General features: G+C 35.3%; 1 protein-coding gene and 2 pseudogenes across 1 annotated transcript; all 3 read right to left on the bottom strand.

Annotated features, from left to right (window-relative positions):
- Positions 1-142: 142 nt before the first annotated feature.
- On the bottom strand, positions 143-9344 carry LOC146140552 (alpha-N-acetylgalactosaminidase-like). Its single transcript, XM_083392941.1, has 6 exons — positions 8955-9344; positions 5369-5525; positions 4621-4878; positions 4274-4487; positions 1291-1451; positions 143-1168 (listed from the first exon to the last, which is right to left on the bottom strand). Exons 1-6 carry the CDS (start codon positions 9146-9148, stop codon positions 881-883), a joined length of 1272 nt encoding a protein of 423 aa, XP_083249067.1. The 5' UTR covers positions 9149-9344; the 3' UTR covers positions 143-880.
- Positions 9345-13303: 3959 nt separating this feature from the next.
- LOC146140551 (zinc finger BED domain-containing protein 5-like) lies at positions 13304-14049 on the bottom strand (annotated as a pseudogene).
- Positions 14050-14051: 2 nt separating this feature from the next.
- On the bottom strand, positions 14052-15061 carry LOC146140550 (zinc finger BED domain-containing protein 5-like; annotated as a pseudogene).
- Positions 15062-17019: the final 1958 nt, after the last annotated feature.

Here is a 17019-nt window from a genome sequence, read left to right as displayed (position 1 = left end):
TCTTTCGATCCTATACCATCATTTTAGGCAAAACAGCTCTCTCATTAGCAAAAACTGCTATAAATCGACAAGGTATTACAAAATAATTTAATCAGAATTAACTAGGTCGTAGCTAACAATAATTAAAATTGATTGTAACTCAAACTTTATTGGCATATAATATTATGAACTGAATAATAAATGTATTGCAATCAGCATATTATCACAACATATAGAGATTTAGGTATACGAAAATCATACAAATGACAGAGCAAGCATTAGCTTTATCAACAAAAAATGAAATAAATATCGGTGGTTATTACAATTGGATTACAGCTTATGGTTGGTAGCTAACTTTTTATTGACCTAACTTTTATAACTAGAGTACAGAAATTAAACTACGAGCACGCCCGTCGCCGAAAAATTGATATATGCCCTCATCACAACATTTTCGCTTAGAAACGTTTTGCCAGTTTGCTGTTCTATAAAACGTCGTGGCGTTAAAATTCAAATAGCGAACTTTTTTCAAGTCCATAAAAAGCGGGTTCTTTGATGTACCCTGCCTAAACGTCGTTTAGCTAGAGTAGACGCTCGACGAGTTTTAGACCACTGTAATATTTCGAATTGTTTTAATTTTTCTATCAATAAAGCTTTGTAGATTAAACAACATAGAAAAATTTAGATTCGGACACCACGAATAACAGACTATGCATTCAGGAAAAAAAATTGCTAAAAAAAGTATCTTTCCGAAGAAAATATCACACAACAGTGTAAAGATAAACAACAATGAAATAATTGGTTAAAAAACATATTCATATTGCATAATTTGGCATCTTCAAAAATGTATGACAATAATATATTAAATAATTTACAATTGCTTAAATTTATAAAACATTACCACTTAAAGTTGATCAATTTCAACGACCTCTAATATTTCGTTCATTTTAAATTGCATGGGACTTATTCGAAGCATAACTATGCCATTTGGATTAACAAGCAATGACAATAAATCTTTGGTAGTTACTTTTGGTAAATTTTTTTGAAGGTACAAGTCATACACACTGTAGGTTCCAGATTTGACAATTCCCACTTGGTCAAGTGAAAACGAGTGTTTGTAAGCCCTGCCATCAGTTCTGGTGCTCAAAACCGCAATGGCAAAGTTACCATTTTCTAGCGGCCGAGACCAAGTCTGTAACAACACAATTTCCCACTGTAAGCGTTAATTTTACTTACGAGAAGATACAATAAATTGTCAATTGACCGTACTTATATTGCAGTTTTTATTTTGGATCCAAAACAAATATTATATACCTGAATTGAATTTTGATTCAAGTAACGTTTTCCTTGAATTCCCATTTTGTCCTGGCTAACAGCTATTATATCTTTATTTTTTAGTATTGATGCTTTTTCATCACTGATAGTTCGTAGATCGTTGGACATAAACAGTGGAGCTGCAAGAATCGCCCACATACCTAAAATAATTTCAATATATTATAATAAATATTTTGCAGTGTTTTTATTTTTTCTTAATTTAAAATTAAAAAAATAATATACACATATGCATTTTATCAACTGCAATGTCCAACATATTTCAGAAGTCAAACTGTCAAACGACGGCTTCGTATCATCAGAAATGCGGATTGCCAAGTTAGAATCTGCTTTTTTGTTTACTTCGAAATAGTTAATCCTAGTTAATACTACGCACATGCATGTGTAATTGTGTATATTTATTTATATTTATTTCAAGTAGATTGTTCACAGATGAGCATCGACCGCATTGAGTTATCGCAGTACGGTCACAGAATACATCCAGCGGTACCGTGGTTCTTACTAGCTTGCTATCTTCTGATCCTCGTGGCCTAGTCGGTTTATAGACGGTCAAGGAATGGAAAAGGCCTTCGCTTTCGCTAAGAACGGTACTTGTTTCATAAAAGTCGGTAACGCATTTCCTGGTTTGAGTGCAGAAAAAGTTTAGAGTGGTATTCTGGGTCAAGATTCTCTAGTTGGCCAAGTAAAAGATCCATTTTTTATAACCGCTTGTTTTTTTCGAAACAAATGTTGACCAACTTTTAAACTTCTAAGGACCAATTAAAAAAAAACACAATTCCGTTTTAGCCAGTTATGTCGCTTCGCAAAAATACGACCTCAAGACATTAGAAGAAAGCTACCAGTGTCGATAGGATTGGAATATAACGCGTGTAAATTTACATAGAAATTTGGATCACGGGCCCTAAACAGTCATAAAAAGACTCTCACATTCCGTGCCTTCGAAAAAATGAACGTTTTTCAATGTTGTCCTTCCAAAGAAAAAGTTTAAAAAATGGTTAAAACGGCATGTCACATTATATTGCAAGGTGTTGCAGTCTTGCTTTTCAAGCGGGTAATGTCAAGTTAGCACATTCTGGGCTAACCGATTTTGATCCTAGGCCTAATTTAATTTTCACATCCGATGCTTTAATTACAGCATACCCGCTGTTTCGTGATTACTTCGAAATAGCTGCTAAAATTTTTGTACTGAACTAAAAGCGCTGAAAACAAAATGAGCAAAAGTACACAGGAATGGCAGGACATTTTAATTAACTCGAGGGCTGGCATCAAATTACAATTTGAATTTGCAAAAAATGCCGGTACCTACTACATTGTTTTTTTTTAAAAAAACCTACCACATTTCAAACTAGAATAAAGAGACAAAATGTATAAGCAATCTAAATATTTATTGTCTTATCTCAAAGTCAAAAGGTTACCATTTGGTGTATTTATGTTTAATACATTGTTCCAGGCGATTTCTGGTTTTCAAATACTCGGCGAGTAATTTCTTCCACTGATTGAACAATAGACGCTTTCAGTGCTTCAATAGTTGCTGGCCGAGTTTTGGAGACGTCAGCCTTAACATATCCCCAGTAAAAGCGTTTATTTGTCAAAAAGTGAAAAGAAATATCGCAAGAAATGACTCGCCGAGTATTCCAAAACTTCGGAAATCGCATGCAACAATGTATATATCTCAAAGGCGCCATCTACAGAATGTAATCTTTAAAAGTAAAACATAAATACCGGTACATCAAATGGTAACCTTTCGACTTTGAGATGAGACAATAAATGTTTTGATTGCTTATAAATTTTGTCTCTTTTTCCTAGTTTGAAATGTGGTAGATTTTTCTGGCTCACCCTGTACTACTCGATTTAAACTTGTCCTATGGATGGTATCCCTGAATGTGCACAAAATAACGTTGAAAAGTTCCCAAATAACGTTAAAAGCGCGATATTTTGCGAAAGAAGATGTAAGAAGTTATCAGGCTGTTTCCTCCTAGTCAGTAGTCAGTAATCAGTTATCACTATTACATACTGTACTGTACCAGTGCAAGTTTGCTGAAGCCTTGTTTTATAGCCGATTATTATCTAAAACAATCAACATGTAACCACATATTACCGTTACGTATAGTCTTACATTTAGGTAGAGTGTAAACAATTCCACCAGTCACCTGGCGTGATATCAACAGCAAGTTTAAAAGGAAAATAGGTTTAAAATGCAATAAAGTAGTTAACTATTGCACTAAAAGTTGCAGTACGTGGCGCTAAACGTTCGGTAAATAGGAATTTTATGTCATGTGATTTGTTTCTTTGCATTGGCAGTGCAAAACTGCAAAGATGCTTATGGTCTCAATACTATTCTACCCCCTAATTGTCTGAAGGTGACATATGTCGACTAATTTTTGTCAGGATTTACGGATCTAAACCAAACGCATATGTTTATAACAGCTAAAAAGTTAAGGAAAACTAAACGTAACATCTCAGACGACTCGTTTAGAAGCGGCAATAAAATACCTGGCGTTATATTCAACACAAATACGTCAAACAAAATAAATATTCTCAGGTAGGTTTAATAAAGTAGTGCTAACCAAATGGCCTGTAACACACCATAAGAAAAACGTGTGACTTACTTAAAGGAATAATCGTTTATAGACAGCAATACCGAAAACCGCTTCAATAGGGAATACGCGAACTAACGTGGTCTAATAGCCACGTGAAAAGCGTACTGTTTTTGTTTAGCTAAACAACAGATACATTTTCAAAATAAGGTGTCAAACGACTTAAAACCAACGTTACGCGGTTTAAACGAATCTTTCACAGCCTATTTCTCTTTTACAAATAGATGCATAAATGTGTTTTAAAAAAATGTTGCACTGACCAACATGCTTGTTTTTAAGGAATTGCAATCGGTTATACTAAGTTATAATTCTACCAAAATACACAATATTAAATGGACTGCAGATTTTAAGTGTAGCAAAAACCTTACCAAACTGTGCCTTAGATTGGTCCACGCTCAGTGAGAAATCTCCTATAATGAGCATGTCAGGATCATTCCATTTCCCTGGGCCTGCTGCTGAAACAAGGACATCTTGATTCTTAGCCCACCACTCGATGATGTCAATAATGCTACCCCATGAATCCTGGATGTCCCCATAGTTTCTCCATAAGTTACATATTTCACCCAGCTGAGTGTAGTTCACCTTCAATATTATAATTCTATTAGGTTTGCTACCTAATAAAAGTATAACATTTTGTAATCTATAAAACACATATACACAATGACATGTTTTAAATGAGACAATTGTCCAATATTGGATTAAATATTGTAGTTACCTTTGGTGGCAAACCACCTTCATATGCAGGCCAACTGCAAGAATAAACTATAGGCCGGCCAGTTTTATTCAATGCCTCACTCATCAATGGATATCCAATAGCTTTGGCCGAATCATTTGAATAACAACCATCAAATTTAAGCATATCTACACCCCAGTTTGCAAATGTTTGCGCATCTAGTTCTTCATAACCCTCTGAGCCTGGATAACCTCCACATGTCTTTGACCCAAAATCTTCATAAATGCCCAGGAACAGACCCTATAAATAAAGTGTCCTGCTAGTACACAATATATTTTTGGGAGTTTTAGATGGGCTTTCTGAACATCACCTTATATTTTTACTTAGTCAAGGAACACGACAGAAAACAACAAAAGTAGCAATACTGGTAATAAATGAAATAAGTTTACCATATTTTAATGAAATCTTAAACTATTTTAATCAACAAATAACACTAAGAAACACAATATCTGCAAACAGTATGAAGAATGACTTAGTTTGACTTAAAAAAATATGAGAAACATAAAGAACAAACAAAATCAACAAATTAATCACTACCTACAGTGCCATTAAGTTACTAATTGAGTCATGCATTAAAAATACATAACTGCCGGATTGAGTGAAATGTAAAATTATTATTTGTGATGCGGTACCTGTTTTCAAAACATGTCACACAATTATTTTTAACATTATAATACAAAACTTCTGAAATGAACAAGAAAAACGCACGAAATAATAACAGTTTAACTACCTTTGAATGAACATAATCTGCAAGGCTTTTTATACCACTTGGGAACCGTTGAGGGTCAGCTTGTAGTTGACCTTTGCTGTCACGATTTTTAGACATCCAACAATCATCGATATTCAAATACTTGTAGCCAACATCTATCCAGCCATCAACAACTAACCTGAATTCAAAATATATAAATAAATGTGGTGTAAATTGAGCATATATACAAGGTATTTTTATAAATGGTGGTCCAACACCAAACAAAAGGTTAAATGTGCTAGAATGCTTATATTAATTATTAAACGACAAGCAATTCCATCGCTAGGAATTATATTTAGTACTAGACAGCTCTGTAAACATTCTTATATTTTAAAGGAATCCAAAGGTTTAAGTTGACCCTAAAAAGTAGAAGTGCACTAATTCATGAAAACTTTTTCCACCAAAAAAGTGCTGTGTGTTTTTATGATTAGAAAAAATTACAAAAAAAAATGCTTTATTATTATTATTTATTTTCTCTTTAAAAGCTTTTTTCATTAAAGAGGCAACAATTTAGCCTATGTAATAAAAACAAGGATTTCAAGGAACTGCCGGTTTACGAATTATCCCACTGAGTAATCACCCATATAATTCACACATTGATATGGAAAAGCAGTGATTCTTGAATTTCGTGAAATTTAAACAACTGCTGCTGCCCCCCTTTTGGTGATTTTCTATTGATATATAACACGTTTTTTTTCGTTATCTAAAATATGCGAGGATTAGTTCGTTAGTGACCAATTTCAAAAACACAAAACTGCAATTAAGGTTATTTTTCATCTTTACACTGTTTTAACCAAATGCAAAAACTTTTTGGTTATATGATGATTACCACATTGGTCTTTCATAGTCATGGGCTATAACACGAGGTTAGCCGTTTAACATGTTACAACGTAATGTACAATTATGAAGAGCCCACAGCATGATGGATTGTTTTATTTTGTTTAACCAGACAAAATTCAGGCTGACTTCGTTCATTATCGTGGTTATTGGGGGTGTAATTAATTATTTACCAGTTAGAATTAAACTTGTAAATGTTCTATTATTTGTCCATTTAGGTAAATTTAGAACCATTTACGGATCTTCTAATGTAGTCTTGAAAAAATAAACTTTCTACAGTGTTTTCATGTTAATACCAATTATCAGTGTTGATGAATTTTGCAAAAAAATCAAGCATAGAACGAGACTCCCAAATGCTAATCTATGTAAGCGTTTGAGGATATCAGTCAGCGACAGAAAGCCCTAATTTGGTGCTATTGTAAGACCTAAAGTTTAAAACATGGGTCAGCAACCTACAGCCCTCCGGCCAGATGCGCCCCGCTAATGTAATTCATTCGGCCATACTTTGTGACTATTTTAACTACGCAAGTTGAAAAATTTCCCAGCTTCGCTTCGCGCGAATCATCTTTCTACGTCCGGTTGTTTACGTTTTGATGCGGTCTTTTGAACTAGATCAGCGCTTCGTTACCGTTAATGGAAAACGCATTCAAAATATTGGACATATATTTTTTAACATTTTGTATTTTCGGCAATGTAATAAAAACTTGCAAGAAATCTAAAAGAAATGCCAGTATACCTAAAAAAAATTCGCTCTCGCTTAGCTCGCCACATGCACCCTGACTTAAAGGTTAACAAACACTACACAAAGATTAACTATTAAAGTTATCGCATTTCTTATAAGAAGTTTAATACACTTTTCATTAGCAGTATGGATCACGAAGTTTGAGCTCGAATTTTAACACAACAACGCCTTTTCTCTCGCTTTGTGCCAACACTTTACTGCCTCCTTAAATGTAATTATCGTTTTTAAGTGAAAAAAAGATCCGAGGTCGCCTGATTTAAAGTTGTTCTAACATTTTAATAACACAATTCTGAGTTAACATTTTGTGTGGCCCACAAAGACCTTTCTGAGTTTGGTGTTGGCCGCAACTGGAAAAAGGTTGCTGACCCCTGGTCTTAACCAACTCATCATTTTTTCTCACTGAAACAATCTTGGTGCTGTGGCGCACTTCACTTTTGACTTTTACAAAGTTATCAATATGATGTAGGGTACCTTTACATAAATAAAGCACCATAAAAATTAAAGCATGTCCAATATGTTTACTATTCGTAAGGTGGATCATCATGTTGTCAGGTTTGGCTGTGATGAATCATGTTGTCAGGTTTGGCTGTGAACTCTAGACAGAGTCACTTCACTCAGTTCATATTGCTCATTTTACAAATCCTTAGTACACACAATAAAATAACATGGTGATTCAAGACCCTAGTCCGGTGGTCAGCAAACTGTGGGCCGCAGCTAAACTGTAGGATGCAGAGTCAAGTTTTGTGGGCTGCGAGTTACTTTAAAATAGCTTAGTGTTTTCATGTAGTTATTTTGCGCTAACAGATAAAGTTGGAAAAAAATATAGTTCAACAGACTCCCAGGACCACAATTGGCACGTGGGTCTGAACCACGCGGTGACATATAAAAATTCTAAGTCACACAAACTTTTTTGGAAAAAATATAGTTCAACAGACTCCCAGGACCACAATTGGCACATGGGTCTGAACCACGCGGTGACATATAAAAATTCTAAGTCACACAAACTTTTAAAATAAAGTGCAAAGAATGTACCGTACAAAGAATGTACCGTAAAGTGCAAAGAATGTACCGTACATTTTATGCATATATTCTTTTGGATAAAATGCTTTACATAACGACATGGCAGTGTTTTCACCTTAAAGACAAATATCCTGAATGTGCCACTGTTTTCATACTGGTTTTACGTAGCGGGTAGGGATGTTCAAAGTAGAATATTGAATCCTTGGATTCGAATCCAGATTTGCAGATTTTGTAAGAGGTGCTATGCTGTCGATCCCAATTTCCCTAAATGTGTTAAGTTGCAAACGTAACATTACTTTGTAAGAGGTGCTAGCTGTCGACCAAATGCGCTATAGGGTTACTTAAGAGCAACTTTAGGCCAATATTCAGCAAGGTTATATAGTAATGCACAGCATAATTGTCAAGTATTCGTTATGTCAATAGTAACTTATTCTTTGCAGTACATTATTTGACTGCATAACAGATCATTTTAGTCAAAAAAAGAAGCACAAAAACCCAACAATGCTTTAAAAACCTGACCGAATTGCTAAAGAGTTCTGTGTTCGGTGTTGCATTGTACTCACTATTGGCAAAAATATAAGTTTTGGCAACAACCTGGACAGTGGACATATTACAGTTTACACAACTGCTTCAAATGACAGTTGTTAAGAATGTTAAACATATGGAAGATTTTTTTTATTAGAGTGTACACATGTTAGGAAAAAATCCCTTCCCCAAACAAAATCGAGGTTAAATAATTTAATAAAATTATACTAGGATTCGATATTCTGGATTTGTTATTCTAGATTCGAAACATATTATTCTAGAATACCTTGGTATTCTACTTTGAACATCCCTAGTAGCGGGCCTTCAATAGCTCTGAAAAAGAATACTTTTGGTGGTAACAAAAAGTATCCCACCACTGCGCTAGTCTATACGACAAATTGTTTGGTACATTTTGTATAGTTTTCACATTTATTATTTACCCACCGATCTGCCATTTCCTTGAATAATTTTTCACTGATACAACTATCTGGAAATTCCGTACAATTAGTTACACATCTAAATCTTTCCCAGTCAAGCCATCCCATCGGTGGAGTGCGGGCCAAACCATTGTTCATGGCAGACACACAAGACAAACACATTAGTGCAAAAAAGAAAACTTTACATGGCATTTTAATCATTGTATTTCCTTTAAAAATAATAATTACCAACTGTAAAGAAGCAACATTTTATTTATGCAGCAAAACAAGTCAAGGGTTATTATTAATAATAAACATAATAATACTTGACACACCCTCACCCAAACGCTAACCTGTGGTATGCGGTATTTCTTTCTTTTGTTTTTTTGCATAACTTTCCACGTACATAAGTGAAAGAACGCCCATAAATGAGCTTAATTAAATGTTTGGAGCTAAATAAAAAAAATACAAACCTCAAAATGACGTAATTTTATGTATAATTTTTTCGTCGGGATCCCGGGATTCCTGGGAAGTTTCATTTTTCAATCCCGTTTCCCGGGAGTGAAAAAATCCGGGAAAAAGAGGAACCCTAGTCTCAACTGTGAGGAATGTTAAATCAGTTTGGTTGGAAGTTGCTAGAACGAAAAATGGCGCTGGTCTAGAATCTGTAGAGAAACGACGCATGTCTGTTTGTGCTTGTAATTATAGCGTGTTCGCTTGGTAAAGTGTTAAATATTTCACCTAGATACTCATTTCCTTTCGTGGCCGTTCTGGCAAATCTAGCCGACATTCGACTCAGCTTATCTCCATCGCAGTCGCTCTTGTGCTATATAGTGTCACGCTGCTGTTGGATTAAACACAACAGTCAACAGATGTATGCCTTACTGGCAACACGTGTTTTTACTGCGCTGTAAGCTCTTTTATTGAAAGCGAAATATGCTAAATTATGTGAATGTACAATAAATCTATAAGCGACCTGACAGTATGCTCCTTAAATTACAATGGAAGTTTGTTTTAGTTTCGATTTAGTGGAGTCAGATAGCACGGTGGTCCTGTCTCACCTGTTGAAATATACAAATCCTACCACAATGCACATTATTTGGGCTACGGTGCAGGTTAGCGTTTTGGGTTAGGGTGGGTCAGGTATTGTTATTAAATAATAAATATAATAATACTTGGCCCGCTCACATCTTTACGCTAACCCGCACCCTAACCCAAATATTGTGCGTTGATTTAAAAATTGTGGTAGGACACCCGAAAAATAGGGACATATTATAATGAAATATTTTAAAATTAAGTACTTAAAATAAAAATTGTTCTGTTTACAAAGACACTAGACCAGTGCTCTGCAACCTTTTTTCACTTGTGGCACACCAACTGAGCTAAAACAATTTGGCGGCACACCTACGAAATGTACGTCGAGGGACAATAGACAATATTAGCAAATTTTGTGGGCAGCGAATAGAAAAAGGAGCTATGTATTTAAGAAAACGCGCCAAAGGCGCCATAAATTTTACTAGTACATTCCTTTATTTTCTGATTCTGTCGTTTTACAGACATACTAAAATTTCCCGGTCAACGTCCTAAACATTGAGCCCCCTTGCAATAGCTATGATTACAGAGGGCTTTTATAGCATTCGCAAAATGAATCCAGACCTTGACGGTTTATACGTTTTGCTTGACAAACTGTGACGTAGCCCATTTTCGATAGCGTTCCGCTCTAGTGCATAATAGTAAAACGTAAACAAACTGGGCTTGACTTGCATGTTGGTGAGCCAAAATTTTGGATCAACCGGCTTATATACGTTAAGGTTCGACATTTCTGACAGGTTAAAAGTTATGTTTGAATTAGGTGTCAAACTTTCATTGCCGAGTTTCGATAAAAAATATCTATTTCAAACATGGCTGCGGAGTCGGTTAAAAATAACCCGAGTCCGACTCCGGTTAAATGTGGCATTTCGTCGAGTCCCGAGTCTGGCCCTGACTAAACAGCCTGTTATCCGCTAATTTATGTAACCAAAATAACATGGATATTCAGCTATCCACTTATAGGGGTGTCGTATAACTCATTCACTCATAATACATGGTTGGAAAATATTCTACCTTTACAAGTTTCAGTTGGCGGTCATATTAGTTTAATGCGCATGTCAGACTCGGGACTCGGGTAGTTTTACATGGTCTTATTCGAGTCCCGAGTCCGACTCCAGCAACACAAACCGACTCCGCAGTTCTGATTTCAAACCTGTACAATATGCTACCTAGTTCTGTGTGGATTTTTTATTTACTCTAAATTAAGCCACTATACTTTTAAGAGTCTATAATTTATTTCATGAAATTTATTCAGAATAAGTAATAAATCAACATCTATTTTGACGACAAAGTAAAAATTTATAAATGTTTTATTCATATATAACAACGTTTACTTTGTAATACACACTTAGAAATATAAATATAATAAATCAGTGCAAAGAGACAATTTAATAAAATTATAAAAAACATTTGTAATATATTGGTCGATAAATTGTGTTCTTACAGACGCTGTTTACCATGTACTACACAAAAGAATATAATACTGAAGTGGCCTCTGGTCTGGTGTCAATAAAGAACTTTATTTATTCTTTAAATTGATTAATAAATTTTAAATAAACATTATTTTGTTTTGCTTGCCTGAGTTAGCATATAAGGTGTACCAAGAAGTAGGAAAATAATGACACTTTTAACAAAAATTGATAAATTAAGGCAGGGTGGTCCAAAACCCAGGCCCGACATCATTGTTTGTGGCCCGCGAAGCACTGTTGAATTATTGTAATGTATACAGGGTTTATTTCAAAGAAATATAAGTGACCAACAATCAGCGAGCATACTGCAATGGTTTGGTTAGGGTTACATTTTTACGATTACACCATTAAATAAACCAGTTTACTATGACTTGGCAAAAAAGCCTAATTTTTTGTATGTGTCAAACAGGTTTGAAAGTCGCAGTGCGTCATATACATGGAACTTTCTAAAATGGCTGTTTTGCAATGCAAGTTATATTTGTGTTCACTTATAAATGCAGTCTTTTTCGAAATTAAGTGTGGTCAAATATGCAATTTTGCATGTTTGGAGCGCACCATTCTGCCAGTCTGATTATTATTGCTCGATTTTATTTGTGCACAATTTGGTGATAGCAGAAAGTTTGTGCAACTTATATATCTTTCGACAGTTACTTTTGACAATGCTTCGTGCCGTCATCTTTAAACACATCATGCTCCGACCTAACGAAAATCGCTTATCCGCTCCTGGCACGCATGTAGCCTGCTTTGTGGCCCGTAAAGAATATGAAAGAAATATTGTGCAACCTTGGACCACCCTGACTTAAGAAATCAAAATCACTGAAAGCCCAAACAAGTTATCCACAAGAGAATAAAGTTTCCCATTAATTAATAGGCATCTTACAGCACAACAAATGGTAAAGGGGTGGAAAATTTGAAGGAATTTATTGTTTTACTCTTTAAATAATATGCTCATTCTGTGACCAGAACTTTTTAAGTGGAGGTTCCCAATCAGTTTTCCAACCTGTATAACAGAAAAATAGTGTAACATACTAAAATAAAAAAAAGATTTAAAAATAATAAATACTTAAAATCTGCCAGCAAGTCACAAACAAAAATCGGTAAAATTACTCGGAAGTTTTGTATAACTAGACCAGGGCTTTCCAAACTGGGGATTGCTCATGGAGTTAAATTTTATAAAAAGTGCTACATTTATAAAATTGTTATTTTTTCTGTTTGGTATGCTAATGGCAAATTATGTAATGCACATTACTTCAATAAATGCATGCCAAAGCAGACATCGAGAAATGTTATGTTTTAAACTGTTAAACCTAGTGGGTCAAAAAGTTTAATATAATAAAAGCGGTCACAGCCTGAAAAGTTTGGGTAGCCCTAAACTAGATAAACTTTGTCCATGGACAGTTAGCAGTTTAAAGTTTTGTTTATAAGTAAAATAAATACTTTATAATGGTTTGCATTACACTATGATCTCATTGTCACAATAATCTTACCAGAGGTTTGTTGTATCTTTGAGTAATAGACTAACTATTTTTTTATTTTCCCAGTGTACTGTTGATATGTCTTTTGAAGCAGGCGTGGTTTAATTACAAGTCTCATTAAACTAATTTGCTTCGACCAATCAACCACACTATTACTTCAATAAGTTTTGTTGTAGTCCAGTGTTTCTCAAACTTTTTCCGATGGCGTACCACTTCTTCATTCACTACTACCTTGCGTACCACCTGGCCACTGAATAAATTACTATACTCAAATGTACCAGTATTTATTAGTTATTACCTTTATTACTATAACGCAATACGAGTTAACAGCAAGAAAACACATTTTAATGTGATAGGTGCAACTGTTTCTTTTGCACAAGCTTGTCTATCCGGGGCACAACATTAGTCACAGCACATCGAAAATCGTGTTCAGGCTCAGTTAGACGATTCCGGCTCTTCGACTTAATGGCCATTAAGGCCGAGAACCCTTGCTCACACTCCCATGTCGAGGGGAAACTAATAGCTGAGGAACAGCATTTCGGGCCAATGTTGGGTAAGTGGAACTCATGGATAACCAGAAATCTATAGAAGAGCATTCCTTCTGCTTTGCTTTTGCTGTTTCGTCAACCTGAATATCAATAATCTCTTCTTGTTCTCCTGTTCCTACGGGTAGAACAACTGGATTGATGCAGAATGTATTGACAGCGTAGGTGCAACTTTCAAAATCTGGAAAATAATGCACCAATTCCGTTTTGAGCAACTTAAGGTGGTCAGCAATTTCTTGAGATTATTTGTCACTGGGGTCAACTGAAAGAGTGCTAAGCTGTTTAAACATTCCGTACTGTTTATTTTCCACGTTTTTAGTCCATATATCAAGTTTGCAAATAAATGCTTTCAGTTTTGTAATAAAAACTGTTATATTGCTGTTCGGTCCTTGGAACGAAAGATTTACAAAGTTTAGGGCCTGGAAAATGTCCGACATGTAGGCCAGCTGTAAGATAAACTCTTCGTTCTCTAAATCATTTTTAAAGTCGTGTTTTTTCTCATTGAAAAAGGTCAGTAATTCATGCCTAAGTTCAAAGACCCTCATTGTCACATTCCCGCGGGAAAGCCAGCGAACCTCTGTGTGAAAGAGAAGACACTTATGATCAGAACCGACATCTTCACAGAGCCCTGCAAATAGCCGAGTATTTAGAGCTGATGTTTTTATAAAATTCACAATCTTAATGATTTTGTTCAAGCATGACATTAAATCAGAAGGAAGCACTTTGGCGCAAAGTGCAAATCTATGGATAAAACAGTGGACAAAGGTAGATTTTGGTGATACATCTTTCACATATGCTTGAAATCCTGACTTTCTTCCAAGCATTGCTGGAGCACCATCCGTCGTGCATCCAACTAACATTTTCCAATCCAGGTCATTCTCCTTGAAAAAATTGTCCAAAACGTTGAATACATCTTTCCCTTTCGTTGTAGTAGCCAGCTCCTGACTCAACATTAACTCCGTTTTTACCGTGTCATTTTGGATAAAGCGGACATAAACTAGCAGTTGGCTACACTTGGAGACATCTGTTGACTCGAGTTTGAATGGAAAATCCAAACTTTGAGTCTTTTGCTCCAGCAATCACTTGTTCAGCAATGTTAACAGACATATCTTGAATACGTCGTTTTACAGTGTCGTTAGAAAGGGACACGCTGTTCAGTTTGTCCGCTGCCTCTTCTCCGATCAGGTTCTTGACTAGGATTTTTGCTGCTGGTAAAACCAGGGACTCAGCGATTGTATGAGCTTTCATATTCTGAGCTACCAGAAGAGACTCTTCATATGACGATTTTACTATCCCTACTTTCTTTTGATGAAACTGGCCTGTCTTGTCTAGGCGTTGTCTTTTCGTGTTCTCCCCAAGTCGCTCAAAATAACTCTGATCTCGGTTCTTTTTTTCTGCATGATTTGAGTCAAGGTGCCGTTTTAACAAACTTGGCTTCATGGCCGCATTAGAAAGGGTTTTCATGCAAACCACACACTGTGGCAAACACTCTCCTGCATGTTCGATTGCAATGAACCCATACTTGATGTATTCTGGATTATATTTTCGTTTCAACATGCTTAAAATATATCCTGCTTACTATACTGATCTATTAACCTGTTATAGCTCCAGTTACTAATGAGCTCATCTCATTTGCTTAGTTTTGTTTGTTAGGATCAACTATGACGCAATAATGCCAACGTGAAGTTGTTCTACAGTTAACTTATTGTTATATTGTCGTGTATTTATAGTAGTTTTAGCTACTGCAAAGAATGGCAAATTGTAGATTAAATACAATAAAATAACGCCAAAATCTTCGCGTACCACTTTAAAAGCTCTCGCGTACCACTAGTGGTACGCGTACCACAGTTTAAAAACCACTGTTGTAGTCTGATTACAAATCCACACAGATTTTGTTGGCTGGTGTTCAGCTGGCCAGCCAGAAGCCGACAAGCAACACAACCGCTTACTGTATTAACTAGACAAGACTGGATATATTGATATAAGGTTTCGCATATATAAGTTGAAAGTTTGCATAAAAGAGGAAAGGCGACACCAAAAAGCGGAAATGATTTATAATCCAGCGCCTTTTTGGCAGCCGGGAACAGCCGAATGCTTTGTTCTCAGTGTAACAGCGAGTGTTTCGTAGAAGGCGTGACAAAGTGACAAATCATAAATCGTAACATATTTGATAAATGCACAATACTATAAATTCCAAATTATCCACTAATTATTACTTATGACGCTACACTTTAAGCAATGTCCAACATAATCCCAGAATGGCTGAATCACAGTTATAGACGAATATGTGTTCTTATTATAGTTTAACTAGTAAATATGAGCAAGTTCTATAAAAATAAACCAAGTGGATAAGTTTAACATTATAATAACATACTCCAATACTGCAATCAAATCTACATAATAAAAGAGAAAGTTTGTGAGATAAGTCTGTGGCAAGATGTTCGCACAGTCGGTGATGATTATAATACGAATTTCGAGCAATTTAACGTTGGATCGCTTTAGCTCAGTGGCAGAAAACTGATCTCCTCAGCCAGGGCTCGTGTGTTCAAACCTCAATGTTGGAAAACGGTTGAAATGTTTACAATGTGTTACGTCACTCTCGATGCGATTCACAAAATGTTACAATGCAAATTTCAACATGGTACAATGTTACCAAGGTTGTGTTTAAGCATGTATCCCAAGCCCCAGCTTTAGTTAATTTAATATAGGTATATTTAGAAGTTTTTGTGTTAGGCTGAGTTTAAGTAAAAGATAGTCCAAGTTTAAGGTATCCGCGCAACACTTTTTTTCAAACGCAATTACCTGCCGGGAAATAAAAAAATAAAAGTAAGTATATTTCCTTAGTAAAGTAAAATTTTAATGTTTTTTAACTAATGAGAATTTTATTTTTATTTTTAAGCCGTTTGTTAGCGATAGTGATTGAGGCCAAATCCTAATGACTTCTTACAATGTATTTACCCACGCAATACGCGAAATATTGCGTTTATTGCAGTAGTTAACAGTGAGCATTTGTTTTTTCAATAAGGATTTTCTCACGTTTGACGCAGTTTAGCACCGGGATTACGTATTTGCTTAAACATGACGCTATTAAGCAAGTCTAAGCAATGGGATGGTTTCCACCACTAGAGGCGTTGCGTGAGTCAGATGAACAGTTGCGAGCGCCTATCTTTTACAATGGTAATCCGTGGTTTTCAATTACGTGTTTTCGCGCTTTGTTTTTGTAGAATCTATTATGAAGCTAATTATTCGTTTAAAGTTAACTTTAATTAATACCTATAATCAGTTTTTATTCGCAATTTTGTCAAATGCTGGTAGCGAGAAGTTGTTAAACATGTACTGTTACAACTTTAATTTTGTACTTAAAATAGGGTTTCGGTTAAAACCAGGAAGCATTTGCGTCAACTTTAAATTATAAATAAAATGTAATTAGAATATTTAAGGCAAAGCTGAAATAAGCATTTTTATGAGGGAATATTGTAGTTTTTTGTGGTACTGCTGTTTTTTAACCTATAACT

This window comes from Ascidiella aspersa, chromosome 6, assembly GCF_963924565.1.
Source record: "Ascidiella aspersa chromosome 6, kaAscAspe10.2, whole genome shotgun sequence".
NCBI lineage: Eukaryota > Metazoa > Chordata > Ascidiacea > Phlebobranchia > Ascidiidae > Ascidiella > Ascidiella aspersa.
This window is presented reverse-complemented; position numbering and strand designations above follow the sequence as displayed.

Excerpts from the sequence above, each read along its gene's own strand:
- LOC146140552 (XM_083392941.1), bottom strand. The coding sequence starts at position 9,148 with ATGATTAAAATGCCATGTAAAGTTTTCTTTTTTGCACTAATGTGTTTG. Across the intron at positions 4,879-5,368 it reads CAGATTATGTTCATTCAAAG|GGTCTGTTCCTGGGCATTTA; the intron begins GTAGTTAAACTG and ends CTTTATTTATAG. Across the intron at positions 1,452-4,273 it reads CCAATCTAAGGCACAGTTTG|GTATGTGGGCGATTCTTGCA; the intron begins GTAAGGTTTTTG and ends AAATTATTTTAG.